At 47.5% G+C, this 14,636-nt stretch overlaps 2 protein-coding genes across 4 annotated transcripts; one reads left to right on the forward strand and one right to left on the reverse strand.

The window, feature by feature from the left end:
- Positions 1–4,132: 4,132 nt before the first annotated feature.
- On the reverse strand, positions 4,133–8,828 carry tspan12 (tetraspanin 12). 3 transcript variants are annotated; one of them, XM_084573168.1, is made up of 7 exons: positions 8,202–8,828; positions 7,323–7,405; positions 7,066–7,201; positions 6,919–6,984; positions 5,312–5,419; positions 5,051–5,194; positions 4,133–4,960 (listed from the first exon to the last, which is right to left on the reverse strand). In XM_084573168.1, the coding sequence occupies exons 1-7, from the start codon at positions 8,265–8,267 to the stop codon at positions 4,754–4,756; spliced, it is 810 nt and encodes a 269-aa protein (XP_084429294.1). In that variant the 5' UTR covers positions 8,268–8,828; the 3' UTR covers positions 4,133–4,753. The 3 variants fall into 3 exon arrangements, with proteins under 3 accessions (XP_084429294.1, XP_084429292.1, XP_084429293.1); XM_084573166.1 differs by having other exon boundaries at positions 6,919–7,201; XM_084573167.1 differs by lacking the exon at positions 8,202–8,828 and having other exon boundaries at positions 6,919–7,201; positions 7,323–8,040.
- Positions 8,829–9,736: 908 nt separating this feature from the next.
- Positions 9,737–14,534, forward strand: ing3 (inhibitor of growth family, member 3). The gene is made up of 12 exons (XM_084573163.1): positions 9,737–9,877; positions 10,020–10,091; positions 10,769–10,869; positions 10,959–11,024; positions 11,684–11,780; positions 11,866–11,937; positions 12,030–12,146; positions 12,658–12,818; positions 12,926–13,116; positions 13,198–13,390; positions 13,543–13,581; positions 13,662–14,534. The coding sequence occupies exons 1-12, from the start codon at positions 9,850–9,852 to the stop codon at positions 13,776–13,778; spliced, it is 1,254 nt and encodes a 417-aa protein (XP_084429289.1). The 5' UTR covers positions 9,737–9,849; the 3' UTR covers positions 13,779–14,534.
- The last annotated feature ends 102 nt before the right edge of the window (positions 14,535–14,636 follow it).

The raw sequence follows: 14,636 nt of genomic DNA on the forward strand, positions 1-14,636 counted from the left end.
GAAGAGGAGGACTTTGAGCATGCTCAGTAACCGTGTGTTTGAGTGCATGGACCCGAGGGTCTGGAGCTCCTCTGCATGCACATCTGGTTGAAGATGGTTCGATCTGGGTTCTGGTTCTGGTTCTGTGTTTATTCATCTTCCGATTCATTTCCAACGTTGTTTGTTTTTATTTTTGTCTGACAGCACAATTAAAATACAAAAAAGAACAATGAGCATCACAAGACATCAGATCACTTATCTATCTAAACCTGAAACATCTGGTCCCACCTGGTCTCACCTGTCCATCTTTAACACACCTGGTCTTAATATAAATGTGTCTCCACATGTGTCCCCAGCCAGCACTTGAGATCTGATCTCAGTTTGTGTGTCTGTAAATAAGCAACGCCATCATGTGGTCAGTAGAATATTGAACCAGCTGCTGTCTCTAATGGATCTCTACCTACCGCTGGATCAGAACCATCAACAGCTGCTTGTTTAGTTTGGTTCTCAGCTCCAAGACCAGAATCTTTTAAAAGGCTCTCATTACTAATGAACAGACATCACTGATTCATGTGATCATTTCTACTAGTGGTTGAATGAATGAGTTAAACTCCTCTTCCTCAGATCAGCCCTGTTGAGTAGGTGGTCTTTAATGTGACCCAGGACTCATTGTGTGTTCACACTACCAAAGGAAGGAGGTCACATGTGTCCCAGACCACCTCCACATGTGGACTGACACCAGATCAGTGTTCACACCTGAACCTGTTTAACCTGGACTCTAGAGACCAGATCAGTGTTCACACCTGGACCTGTTTAACCTGGACCCTAGAGACCAGATCAGTGTTCACACCTGGACCCGTTTAACCTGGACACTAGAGACCAGACCAGTGTTCACACCTGGACCTGTTTAATTGGACTCTAGAGACCAGATCAGTGTTCACACCTGGACCTGTTTAACCTGGACACTAGAGACCAGATCAGTGTTCACACCTGGACCTGTTTAACCTGGACTCTAGAGACCAGATCAGTGTTCACACCTGGACCTGTTTAACCTGGACTCTAGAGACCAGATCAGTGTTCACACCTGGACCTATTTAACCTGGACTCTAGAGACCAGATCAGTGTTCACACCTGGACCTGTTTAACCTGGACTCTAGAGACCAGATCAGTGTTCACACCTGGACCCGTTTAACCTGGACACTAGAGACCAGACCAGTGTTCACACCTGGACCTGTTTAATTGGACTCTAGAGACCAGATCAGTGTTCACACCTGGACCTGTTTAACCTGGACACTAGAGACCAGATCAGCGTTCACACCTGGACCTGTTTAACCTGGACTCTAGAGACCAGATCAGTGTTCACACCTGGACCTGTTTAACCTGGACTCTAGAGACCAGATCAGTGTTCACACCTGGACCCGTTTAACCTGGACACTAGAGACCAGACCAGTGTTCACACCTGGACCTGTTTAATTGGACTCTAGAGACCAGATCAGTGTTCACACCTGGACCTGTTTAACCTGGACACTAGAGACCAGATCAGTGTTCACACCTGGACCTGTTTAACCTGGACACTAGAGACCAGATCAGTGTTCACACCTGGACCTGTTTAACCTGGACACTAGAGACCAGATCAGCGTTCACACCTGGACCTGTTTAACCTGGACTCTTAGAGACCAGATCAGTGTTCACACCTGGACCTGTTTAACCTGGACACTAGAGACCAGATCAGTGTTCACACCTGGACCTGTTTAACCTGGACTCTAGAGACCAGATCAGGATTGATGTTAATGTGACGTCATAGTTTGGATGAAGATTTAGAATCAACAAAGACACTGATGTTCTCTGCTGGCTGGGTCTGATGACCTTCAAATAAAAATAAATCTGTATTTCTAGCAGCTGTGAAGCCAAATAAAAACTGTTTGTTAATTGTTTTGTTGCTAGCCGTTGCTAAGCTAACGGATTCAGCCTATCAGAATCATTAACAGCTGAAGGTTGATGATGAACAGAAAACAAGTCGACTGAAGAAATGTGTTCATGTCTGATACATTCAGAGCAGGGCTTGGCTTGTTAACTTAGCTTAGCTTAGCATAGCTGGATCAATCCATAATGTGACTGGACAGGAAGTGAATGAACTGAAGCGTGTTTGGATCCATCTCGTTCTCAGTATTTTGACATTTCCTGCGTTTTAGTCTGAATGGTTTTAATTATCCAGAACCTTGTTCCTTTTCTTCAGGAACATTCTAAAGATCAGAGAGAAGAGCACAGCACATCACCCCACGCTCTCTCACCGTGATCGGATTTAAACTCTGATGTCTCTGTTTGATTTGAAAAGAATTCAAATTTCCTGACATCTAGATGCCTCTGAATTAACTCCATCCTCCGTCACTGGCTGTACCGTGACATATGCAACCCACCTTGTTCTATTTCCTTTCACTGTTTGGGTTTTGTAAAGAGGACCTGTGCTCCGTACATTGGGGCCCAGGAGATGGGTCCGGATTTAATATTTTTTAGCATTTATTGTTGATTTCTGCTTGGAAAAGAAAGTAATTAAGATTATTCTTCTTATTCTATCTGTTACCAGTGCACATGTGCTGTAATCGTTCTTAGATGTGGTCAATTATTTCTTCTTTTTTCTATGATTTGAGGGTTTGTAGTGTTGTATGTTCTGTTTACATTCCACATGATATTTTTCTAAAGTGACAGCATGCATGCAGACAGGAAGAGATGATTATTACTTTCTTACAGCTTGTGTTATAAAATATGAATTTATGAGGATAATATTAAAAGGAGGGGCTCATGGTTTGAGTCCAGTGCAGTGTCTGAGTCACTAGAATAAAAACATTGTCCTACTAAAAACTCTTCAACAGTCTGGACTCTCTTCATTCTCTGCTGTGTTTCTATGGAATTAAACCACTTTCAGGACTAGAAGAAGAAGCAGAGTTCTGGAGAACTGACAAGCAAGTCTATCTAAGTCTAAATCTATGAACCTGTGGTGGTCTCCAGACTGGACCTGATGGACCTGGAGGACTGAATGGTTCTACAACATGAAATGATTCATGACAGATCAGCACCACTACAGTATGAATGCGTTACAGTGAGATGCAGAGATCCATGAGGAAAACGACGGGTCTGGTGGTCATAATGTTATGGCTGATGTTCTGTTTCAGATGTAATGAGTGTAATCTGATCCTTTCAGATAAAAACAGACTCGGTGTGGTTGGCAGCCTGGACTAAACTAACTATTAATACAGTGGTGAACAGCTGACGCCTGAAGACGTGTCCCCAGCTCCGGTTTCTGGAGCAGCTGCAGGAACGAGTCCAGAGCTTCACAGCGTCTCTCTGCAGGAAGGAAGGACCTGTTTACTGGGTTCACCACCAAGTTCACCATCACGTTAACCATCATGTTCACCATCACGTTAATCATGTTCACCACCATATTCACCATCACGTTAACCACCATGTTCACCATGACATTAATCATGTTCACCACCATGTTGACCACCATGTTCACCATGACATTAATCATGTTCACCACCAAGTTCACCATCAAGTTCACCATCAAGTTCACCACCAAGTTCACCATCACGTTAATCATGTTCACCACCATGTTGACCATCATGTTAATCTTGTTCACCACCATGTTCACCACCATGTTCACCATCATGTTCACCACCATGTTCACCATCACGTTAATCATGTTCACCACCATGTTAATCATGTTCACCACCATGTTCACCATCACGTTCACCACCGTGTTCACCATCACGTTCACCACCGTGTTCACCATCACGCTAATCATGTTCACTACCATGTTCACCATCACGTTCACCACCATGTTCACCATCACGTTAATCATGTTCACCACCATGTTCACCATCATGTTCATCACATTCACCATCACGTTCCCCACTGTGTTCACCATCACGTTCACCACCATGTTGACCATCACGTTCACCATCACGTTCACCATCATGTTCATCATGTTCACCATCATGTTCACCATCACGTTAATCATGTTCACCACATTAGGTCAAACTGTCTTCTGTTCTGATCACATCATGCAGCGTCTAAAAGCCTCAGAACTGAAACTGTAAATGATTTTTAGGAACCAGGACCGGTTCTACTTCCAGAACCACTGACAGACCAACAGCAGCTGTTTCAGTCCAAAACTTCACTGAAGGTTCTGGTGAGTGTGCAGAAGACGAGAAGTCGGTCAAGTCTAAATCAGTGTTTAGTTTTTATTCCAGTGACAAATTAATCAAACGCTCTGCTAATATTAAATATTCAACACCATGCATAGCTTCTCATTTACAACATAAAGCTTCAACACTTCCTGTGTTTTTATTCTAATCATCGGTCAGTGTATTTCTCTGTGAAGAACTTTGGTCATTTGTTGAGCTCCATTAATAACTTCTTCCTGATTCACCTCCACGCTGAATGACTAAAACCTTCAGTTTCACTCTGAGTCCGACTGAAATCGTTTGTTTAGTGGTGAGAATCCTGAAGAGGAGAATGTGGATCAGTTCAAAGCATCATGATTCTCATGGTTTCCCTCAGAGTTCAGAAGTGTTTCTCTTCGTACCGCTTCCTGGAAAACTGAAACAAACCAGCATTTGAAACACTGACTGGAAACAGAAATCTGAGGAGTTCCTCATGGCTCCGTCCTCGGTCCTCTCTCAGTTTTTAGATCCTGGTGACGTTCATTAATATTAAGGTGTTCAGACTATGAGGAGAGCACAAGTTCAGTCCTCCAGCCGGAGTCCTTCAGTCTTTACTCGTTGACCGGCGTGGACTCGGCCGGCGCTGGAGACGCTGAGTCCATCTCTGGAGACTTCCGTCCATAATGAAGAACCCAGAGCAGCATGAGGGTGAGCGCCATGGCGAGGATCTGAGCCACGCCGATGGACACGCCCAGGAAACGCAACGCCTGCAGCTGCTTCGTTCCCCGGATGAAGCTGTAGATCTTTGGACCGCAGCCCTAAAACATGGAGAGGAGTTTGGTTTGAGAGAAGACCTCCTGTGATTGGATAATGGTGCTGATGTCTCTCGACCAATGAGAGCGTCTCACCTCTTGGTGGAGGTCGCTGAGGTCGTGTAGGTGGGCGTGGCGAGCGCAGCCTGGATACTGATTGGAGCAGCAGGAGTCAGGTGGCCACTCCATCTCCGTCATCTCCAGCCAATCGGTGAAGTAGATCACCCCGCAGCATTTAAACTGTCAACACATACAAGGGTCACAGGACCTCACCTCACCTGTCTATGTGTGTGGGGGGGTGTATGTGTGTGTGTGTGTGTGTGTGTGTGTGTGTGTGAGTGTGTGAGAGTGTGTTACCTGGGTCTGGAAGCTGTTCCAGGTGTGTGTCAGCCACTGGTAACGCTGGAGGCCGTAGTTGGGCATCCGAGTCTTCAGGCTGATCATATCAGAGCGCTGCACGGACGGCTGGACACACAGAGGTTTTATTTACTGGAGAAAGAAACTTAAACTAATATTTAACTAATGACACATTTACATTAATTAATTAAGGTTCCATCTAAAATGAATCCCATCCATCAGGTCTGGGTTCAGCTCAGTGTTTGTGTGACTCCAGGTGTGTCTCTGATAAGATTACCCAGAAGCCCCTGCAGGCAGGTGAGACTGAACACACACAGCTGCAGAGATAAAGGAAGAACACAAACACACACACACACACACACACACACACACTAACACACACACACAATAACACTGAGAGCTGTTTAACGGAGATGATTAGAATAATTTATACTAATAATAATAATAATAACTAGATGATCGATCATAAAGGGTCCATGACGTGGTGAGGTCGTCCCCGAGCAGGACGCAGACACATGAGTCACCAGCAGCGCCCCCTATAGACCGATTGCACCAAACTTGTTGGGCTTGTAAGGAGTCATCCACAGATGATTATTGTCAAGTTTCAAGCAGTTCACTGTGGTGGTTTGTGAGATATAAACATGTAGTCGTTGTAGCGCCCCCTACAGCCCAAATGTTACAAAACTTGGCATGATTGTACACAAACATGTTATAATGACGGTCGCGTGTCCCCTGTAGCGCCCCCTGTAGACGTAATGTCACCAACATGATGAGCGTCTACTCAACATGTTACAGGTTGTTTATGCCAGATGTCATGAAGTTAGCTTTTGCAGTTTTTGAGATATTGAAATGTTGCCTTTGTAGCGCCCCCTAGAGACCAAGGGTCACAAAAGTTGGGGTGCTTGTACAGAATCATATTATTATCAATGATATGAAGTTTGAGTAAGTTTGGGTATATAAAAAAATGGCAGGCAGAAATGGGCGTGGCCTAGTCCATTAGAACCAGGACTATGTAAGGAATCAGAGAGAACGAATTTTGTTCCTAGGGCACACGGTTCTACAGATATGAGCCAAAACGTAAAGTGGCTTATTATAGCGCCACCTAGCGGCAGGCATGTGTATTGACACCTTGGCAAAGAGACATGATAGGACTTCTACCAAGTTACCAGGTTTGATGCCGTTCACCCTGCAGTCTGTCCTGAGCAGACACGTTAGCTACGCAGAATAAGAGAAATCATTAGAAGAAGAAAAATCTCAACATAATCAAAAGGGATCCTGTAACGTCGTTTTCATGGACCCCTAAAAATAATAAATGGAAGAGAACTCAGTTACTGTCACCCTGAAAGAGTCACACACTTCAGACTGAACGACATCATCATCATCATCACCATCATCACCATCATCATCATCATCATCACCATCATCATCACCAGCAGAGCGACGGACGACACTTTATCTCAGAGAATCTCCAAAGAATCAAAGACACATGAAGACATCCGTTGGACGTATCAGAGACGTGTCTTTGTTGATTCCAGATGAAGAGACATCCCTGAGATAAAGACCTCAGGACATCGGTCTGTAGAGACAGAGGAGACATGTGTCCTCACCTCGTCATACGTCCACACGGCGCTGGCCAACTCCACACAGAAGATCACCAGCAGACTGCAGAAGTACTGAGAGACACAGAGGACGGACTTAGAGACACTTCTACTTCCTGTGTGTTCTACTTCCTGTTCTACTTCCTGTGTTCCTACCCAGGACAGCAGCAGCAGATCACATCTCAGCGTCCCACAGTATCCGACCATGGCCACGATGATGAGGAAGCAGCAGACAGTGATGAGGACGGGATGGACGGCTGGAGAGTAGGTGAGGACGGCGGCCTCCTCCAGCCTGAATGACACAAACACATTCATTCATTCATCTTCTGAACGCAGAAGAAATGTTCTCACTGGACCTTCAGACAATAAACTGAACCAGAACTCCAGCAGAACATGTGAGCTCTGGGTCTCACCTGGTGTGAGCCGTCAGCGTGAGGACGGTGTTCAGAGGGTCTCTGATCCACGCTGCCCCCCCCAGGAAGAACGCTGACATCAGCTGGACGCGGAAATAAAACAGGATCAGTTTCTGCTGCAAATAACTTGTCACCATGTCAGCCACGTTCTCCCCACAGAACCACAGACAGAACCACTGACAGAACCAGAAATAAAACCACAGACAGAACCAGAGAAAGAGACAGAAGCACAGACAGAACCAGAAATAGAACCACAGACAGAACCACAGACAGAACCACAGACAGAACCACTACCAGAAACTTAACCACAACCACAGACAGAACCAGAAACAGAACCACAGACAGAACCACAACCAGAACCGCAACCAGAAACTGAACCACAACCACAGACAGAACCACAATCAGAACCACAGACAGAACCACAACCACAGACAGAACCACAGACAGAACCAGAGACAGAACCAGAGAGAGAACCACAGACAGAACCAGAACCAGAGACAGAACCAGAAACAGAGACAGAAACAGAACCACAACCACAGACAGAACCACAATCAGAACCAGAGACAGAACCACAGACAGAACCAGAACCAGAGACAGAACCAGAACCAGAACCAGAGAGAGAACCACAGACAGAACCAGAACCAGAGACAGCAGCGTCTCGCCCACCACCACCACCACTAAACATTCTCACTAGAACACGACGACGTTAAACTTTAGATGTTCTCACAGTGAAACAGTTAAGTTGTTGTTTCATTTGTGAATGAGTGAGTTTGTTGATCTCGTGATCACATGACGTCTCTTCCTGATTCGTACCTAATTAATAATTAATGATGAATAATTAATGAGCCCCGGACACCGGTCCAGCCTGTGACCTCTCACCCAGAGCAGCAGGTTGAGCGCGTGCAGCAGACACCTCAAACACCTCAGCGCGTCCTCCCGAGCCATCCCTCATTCCTCCCGGTCACCATGGCAACATGTCCACAGCAAACACCGTGGAGATCAGAGCTCAGAGAGAAACTCTGCTCTGGAGCCGCGGCTGCTCCGCGCCTAACCAACGCATTCCGGTCTCCGTTCCTGCGCGTCTCGGGCTCGCCTCAGCCCCGGCTCCGGCTCCGGCTCCGGCTTTAGCTCGGCTCGGCTCGGCTCGGCTCCGGCTCGGCTTTCCGTCCTCCTCCTCGTCTCTCCGTCCTCCTCCTCGTCTCAACAGCTGGGGTTAATCCGGGAGAAGCTCCAGGAAACTTCCACAACAGGTGGTTTCTCACTTTCCCTCAGAGCCGCGGTGATGGAGAAGCGGAGTGACCAGAAACCACGTCTCTACCCGGACTGACGCTCCAGAACCTCGGACCCAACAGAACCAAACTCCACTAGAGGGACAGTCCGGTGGGAATCTAACCCTCAACCCTAAGCTCCGATGCAGACGCGTCAACGTTTCCTCCTCCGCTGCGTTAAAGCTCCGAACCGTCGAGCTGAAGTCGAGCAGCTTGTAGCCGGAGCCCGGGGCGGTGTGGAGGGGGCGGGCTGTCCCGACCCGCTGCTCCCGCTGCTGCTGCTGCTGCTTCCAATAATTAAATGCGGGCAGCGCCTCCCTCCCTCCGTCAGCGGGTCCTGGGGGAGGACAGAGGAATGTGTCCCCGCCTCCAGCCACAGATCCGCGAGGTCAGAACCGGAGAGAGGAAACACGAGGACACACACACACACACACACACACACACACACACACACACACACACACAGAGAGATCAAAATAACATGAATATGGAAACAGGCAAAAGGTATGTGGACAAAAACACACATATAACCAGAAGTAAGTGTCCACATATTAAATGTAAGTGTCCATATAACTAAAACACAACTAAACTGAGAAAATATGTCCAAACGTTTGTGGACAGGGATGATTGTTTACAGTGATGCCTTCATCGTTTTCTCCATTTCTTCATAAAATGATTTAAAACATCAGAACATTCTCACATCAGTCCAGACGAACAGAAACATTAGACTGGTCACTGGTGTATTTATCTATTTATTCAGTAAAATGAGCCCTATCAGACTGGGCATGCTCATAAACAGTCAAAATAAATCTACACAATGAAAGAAGCGTTTAATGAAGATGATATTTTGTGCCTTTATCCACATTAATCTCAGTTTCTTTTCTTTAGTTTTCAACCAACATTCATGACAAACTATTCTTGAAGTCTACATTTACCAGATGGTTCGTTTAAATCAGCCATTCACAGAATATTCATCTATAGTCATTTAAATCTTTTTTTAGACTAATCACTGGATCGTGTCACAATGTAAACAGTGTGAACACGTATTCAACTACAACTCCCATGATGCACCACCCTTAAGAACACAAATCAGGGCCCGCTTAGATTTCAACCAATCGGAGGACGCGCAGCCGTCTTGCGTCACGTTCTCTGACCTCACTCGCTCGGGGTATTTTTTCTGAGAGAGACAACGGCTGGCGGCGCCATATTGAAAGAAGATTTTTTTTCGATAAAACGCGTGAAACGTGAAATTAAACACGATGCTGTACCTGGAGGATTATCTCGAGAGTGAGTATCGGACCCCACCCGAGCGGTAGCGGTGCTGTGTGGCCGTTTAAAGCATTAAATGTGTGTTATTTGGCGGCCCGTGTGGTTCCGGTCGTTAGCCTAGCCATGCTAGCAGCCTAACCGCCTTTTCTTCTCCTGGCAGTGATCGAGCAGCTACCCATGGATCTCCGCGACAGGTTTACGGAAATGAGGGAGATGGACCTGCAGGTTCAGAGTACGTGCAGACTCGCCGGCTAACGGCAGCTCACACCGGCGCTTTATCACCGGGACCGACACGGTTTAACGAGCAAAGACGGAGAGAAGCCGTGTTTCTGTGATGAGCGGAGACATGGACGGAGATTATTGATCACCGACGTCTCTCTGTGATCAGTTAGCACACATGTTAGCATAGCATGCTAACAGGCTGCACTGATTCTATTTATCCTGATTAAAACTAAATAACACAACAACACATTCAACTAAAAGAATAATAAAATAAACTTATTTTAGAGCTGAAATATTATCTGACCAGTTTCATGTCACTAATTATTTCCTCTGACAGTTATTCTATAAATAATAATATCAGCCTTAAAGAGCACTTTTAAGATGCTGTCAGTGTTTTATTTGAGCAGGTTGAAGACTTCAGATTCATACACTATATTCAGTTTACTGGTGTGTGACAAAACATTTAAAAATGATTAAAACTATAATGTAGTGAAGACAGCCACTGCTGATGCTGTTGTCTGTTTCATCTGTTATTATTATTATTATGGCTCATTAATGCATCCCAGTCTTTAAAGTTCAGTATTGAGTAAATTAGTTTCTGAGCTTTTAATAAATGTGATCTCAGACCAGATCCTCTGCTCAGGAACCGTTTCAGGAACCGTTCTTTTCCTGTTTGTTTCCCTTCAGACGCCACAGATCAGCTGGAGCAGAAGGTGATCGAGTTCTTTGTCAACGCCAAGAAGAACAAACCCGAGTGGAGAGAAGAGCAGATGGAGGTCATTAAAAAGGTCCGATGCTCTGAGGAACCGCAGAACCAGGAGGGAACCCTCCACATGTTTGAGTCTGAACCTGATCTGTGACCTGATGTTTGTTTCAGGATTATTACAAAGCTCTGGAAGATGCAGACGAGAAGGTCCAGCTGGCCAATCAGATTTATGATCTGGTGAGTGGCACTGTACTCTCCTGTCCAGTTCATTAGGTACACTGTCTAATTTAAATAACGTTAAGAAAGGTGGTGATTCACCTGGACGATCGTTGTGGAGGCTGGAGTCAGTGGTTCTGCTAACTGGATGGGTTCTGTGGTTCTGCTAACTGGATGGGTTCTGGGAGATGATCCGGCTACAGCTCAATAGTCTGAGCTGAACACCAGAACCTGGTTTTCACTGGTGTCCCTAATGAAGTGGCTACTGAGTGTATAAACCGTGTTGATATCGATCACAGACACTCGGACTTGATAAAGATCTAAGTATTATTCTAATTGGTCCCTCCGTATGAGCTGGTTCTGGTTCTGGTTCTGGTTTCTTCCTGTTAAAAGGGAGTTTTTCCTGCCGGCGTTGCCTTCAGGCTGCTCTGGGGGGGGGGGGGGTTCAGGCTGCTCTGGGGGGGGGGGGTCAGGCTGCTCTGGGGGGGGGTTCAGGCTGCTCTGGGGGGGGGGGGGGGGTCAGGCTGGATCCTGTAAAGCGTCTCGAGACCATTTGTATTGTTGTTGACACTATAGAAGTAAAGCTGAATTGAACTGTCTCAGGTGAAGTGTTGTTCAGAGCAGACACCACTAGGTGGAGACAGAGACCTTAAAGCTGGTGTGGTTGGTTCTGTCCTCAGGTGGATCGTCATCTGCGTAAACTGGACCAAGAACTGGCCAAGTTCAAGATGGAGCTGGAGGCCGACAACGCCGGCATCACTGAGATCCTGGAGAGACGTGAGAATGTCTCCGTCCTCCTTCACTCTGTCTCTCATCATTATTTATGTCTGACGTATTTCATTTACTGTCTTCGTGTCCTCAGGGTCTTTAGAGATGGACAGTCCGTCTCAGCCGGTCAACAACCATCACGTCCACTCACACGCAGCAGCTGAGAGTACGTCTGACCAGCAGCCTGTTTATAACGGCTTATTTTAGATGAACATGATTCATGAAGGATTTAAACATCTTTCTGTTTGTTGATGGCAGAGAGGAAGTACAGCGCCCCCACTCACCACACCACGGAGCACGTCCCAGAGAAGAAGTTCAAGTCTGAAGCTCTGCTGTCCACCCTCACATCAGACGCCTCCAAGGAGAACACGCCAGGTAACCACCGCACACCTGTACGGGTAACCACCGCACACCTGTACGGGTAACCACGCACACCTGTACAGGTACAGGTAACCACCGCACACCTGTACAGGTACAGGTAACCACCGCACACCTGTACAGGTAACCACCGCACACCTGTACAGGTACAGGTAACCACCACACACCTGTACAGGTAACCACCGCACACCTGTACGGGTAACCACCGCACACCTGTACAGGTAACCACCGCACACCTGTACAGGTACAGGTAACCACCGCACACCTGTACGGGTAACCACGCACACCTGTACAGGTACAGGTAACCACCGCACACCTGTACAGGTACAGGTAACCACCGCACACCTGTACAGGTAACCACCGCACACCTGTACAGGTACAGGTAACCACCGCACACCTGTACGGGTAACCACCGCACACCTGTACGGGTAACCACCGCACACCTGTACGGGTAACCACCACACACCTGTACTGTCTGTCAGCTGTTAACCCTCTGTGTCCCCTGCAGGTTGCCGTAGCAACAGCACGTCCTCGTCCACCAACAACGTGTACAATGTGAACTCTCAGCCTCTGGCCTCCTACAACCTGAGCTCTCTACCTGCGGGGCCCGGAGCCGGAGCCGGGGCCATCACCATGGCAGCAGCCCAGGCCGTCCAGGCCACAGCACAGGTGGGGGGGAGGAGGAGTTATTATGGGGTGTGAGGGACGGCGTGTCCTGTTGGATAACATTAACATGTCTGTCCCACCTGTCTCTCTCTGTCCTGCGTGTCCTCCAGATGAAGGAGGGACGGAGGACGTCCAGTCTCAAAGCCAGCTATGAGGCCATCAAGAACAATGACTTCCAGCTGAGCAGAGAGTTCTCTCTGTCCAGGGAGGGCTCAGCCTACCCGTCCTCGGCCCTGGCCTCCACCCTCACCCAGACCCTCACCCCCACCACCGCCTCCGACTCCAGGGGACGCAAGTCCAAGTAAGACCCCCGCCCCCACCTTTCCTCAGAGCTCACCTGTAGAGGGACAGGTGGTCACCTTGTCCTCGTCCTCTGTTCCAGGAGCAGCATCAAGTCTTCCAACCACCAGTCGTCTTCGTCCTCGTCTTCTTCCTCTCTGTCCTCCTGCTCCTCATCCTCAGCTCTGGCTCAGGAACTGTCTCAGCAGGCGTCAGCGCTGCCAGAGCCCGAGCCCAGCAGCCAGGTGGACTGGACCTACGACCCCAACGAGCCCCGCTACTGCATCTGCAACCAGGTACGTGGACGGGCTGGTCCCTCCCGGTCCCTGCCGGTCACTGCCGGTCACTGCCGGTCGCTGCCGGTCGCTACTGGTCCCTACCGGTCCCTACCGGTCGGTCACTACCGACCTTTGACCCCCTCTCTGATCATGTGATGGTCTTGTTTCAGGTGTCCTACGGAGAGATGGTCGGCTGTGACAACACAGACGTAAGTGTCATCATTTCATTTCTTACGTATTATCTATTATTGTTAAGTATTGATGTCGTATTAATTCATTTGTTGCTCAGTGTCCCATCGAGTGGTTCCACTACGGCTGCGTGGGTCTGACCGAGGCCCCCAAGGGGAAGTGGTTCTGTCCTCAGTGCACGGCCGCCATGAAGAGGAGAGGAAGCCGCCACAAATAGACTCTGTGTGTCGGCCATGTTGGAGACTGCGGGGGTCAAAGGTCACAGATGGACAGATTGAAGCCTCATGGAGGAAAATCACCTGACCTCTGAGTTCAAACACTAAACGATAAGAATCTAAATCTGTAAATGTTCAGGAGTCATTGATTAGTTTTTAATGTGGCTGTAATCTGACCCCCACCACCAGGGGGCACTCACCCTCCAGAGGCCAGAGGTCAGAGGTCAGAGGTCAACCTGTGGACCCCTCTCAGCTGGAATCATTTTCCCATGAGGCCGTGCTCCTCTGTCGCTCAATTAAAACCACAAACCAGTGACAGAACTACAAACATGGCCGCTGGGAGGAGCCTCTCTGTGTTTGGATGAATCCAGAAAGCAGCCGACGTCTCTGAACATGTTTCTAGAATGAGAGAAAGAGTTAGTGTGTGTTAGTGTGTGTGTTAATGTGTGTGTGTGTGTGTGTGTGTTAGTGTGTGTTAGTGTGTGTGTTAATACATGTGTGTGTGTGTGTGAGTGTGTGTTAATGTGTGTGTGTGTGTGTTGATGTTTAAAAGACCAATAAAGTGATCAGGATGTTTTGTTAACTCTGATCATTGTGTTTATTTCTGTGTCATGTGACCCTGCCCTCTTCCTGTCGGCCATCTTGTTTCAATAACCTTTATTGCTCTGTTCAGTGTGAGCAGAGCAGGCTAACGCTGCTAGCATGCTAGCTGACATCAGATGAAATCATTTGTACGATAAATAAAAATGATAAACCTGTTGGACTGTTCTTCATCACAGAGGAAGACTCTGATGAAACACTCAGACATTAAATGTTTCTATGCACTGATCAGCCACAACATTATGACCACTGACTGGATA

The sequence above is a fragment of the Chelon labrosus genome (genome assembly GCF_963514085.1).
Source record: "Chelon labrosus genome assembly, chromosome: 23".
Taxonomy (NCBI): Eukaryota; Metazoa; Chordata; class Actinopteri; order Mugiliformes; family Mugilidae; genus Chelon; species Chelon labrosus.

Coding starts and splice junctions, on each gene's coding strand:
- tspan12 (XM_084573166.1), bottom strand. CDS start 8,267: ATGGCTCGGGAGGACGCGCTGAGGTGTTTGAGGTGTCTGCTGCACGCG. Junction 5,420..6,918: donor CCGTGTGGACGTATGACGAG/GTGAGGACACAT, acceptor CTGTGTGTCCAG/CCGTCCGTGCAGCGCTCTGA. Junction 4,961..5,050: donor TCAGCGACCTCCACCAAGAG/GTGAGACGCTCT, acceptor TCCATGTTTTAG/GGCTGCGGTCCAAAGATCTA.
- ing3 (XM_084573163.1), top strand. CDS start 9,850: ATGCTGTACCTGGAGGATTATCTCGAGA. Junction 12,147..12,657: donor CTCCAAGGAGAACACGCCAG/GTAACCACCGCA, acceptor TGTCCCCTGCAG/GTTGCCGTAGCAACAGCACG. Junction 13,582..13,661: donor TCGGCTGTGACAACACAGAC/GTAAGTGTCATC, acceptor TTTGTTGCTCAG/TGTCCCATCGAGTGGTTCCA.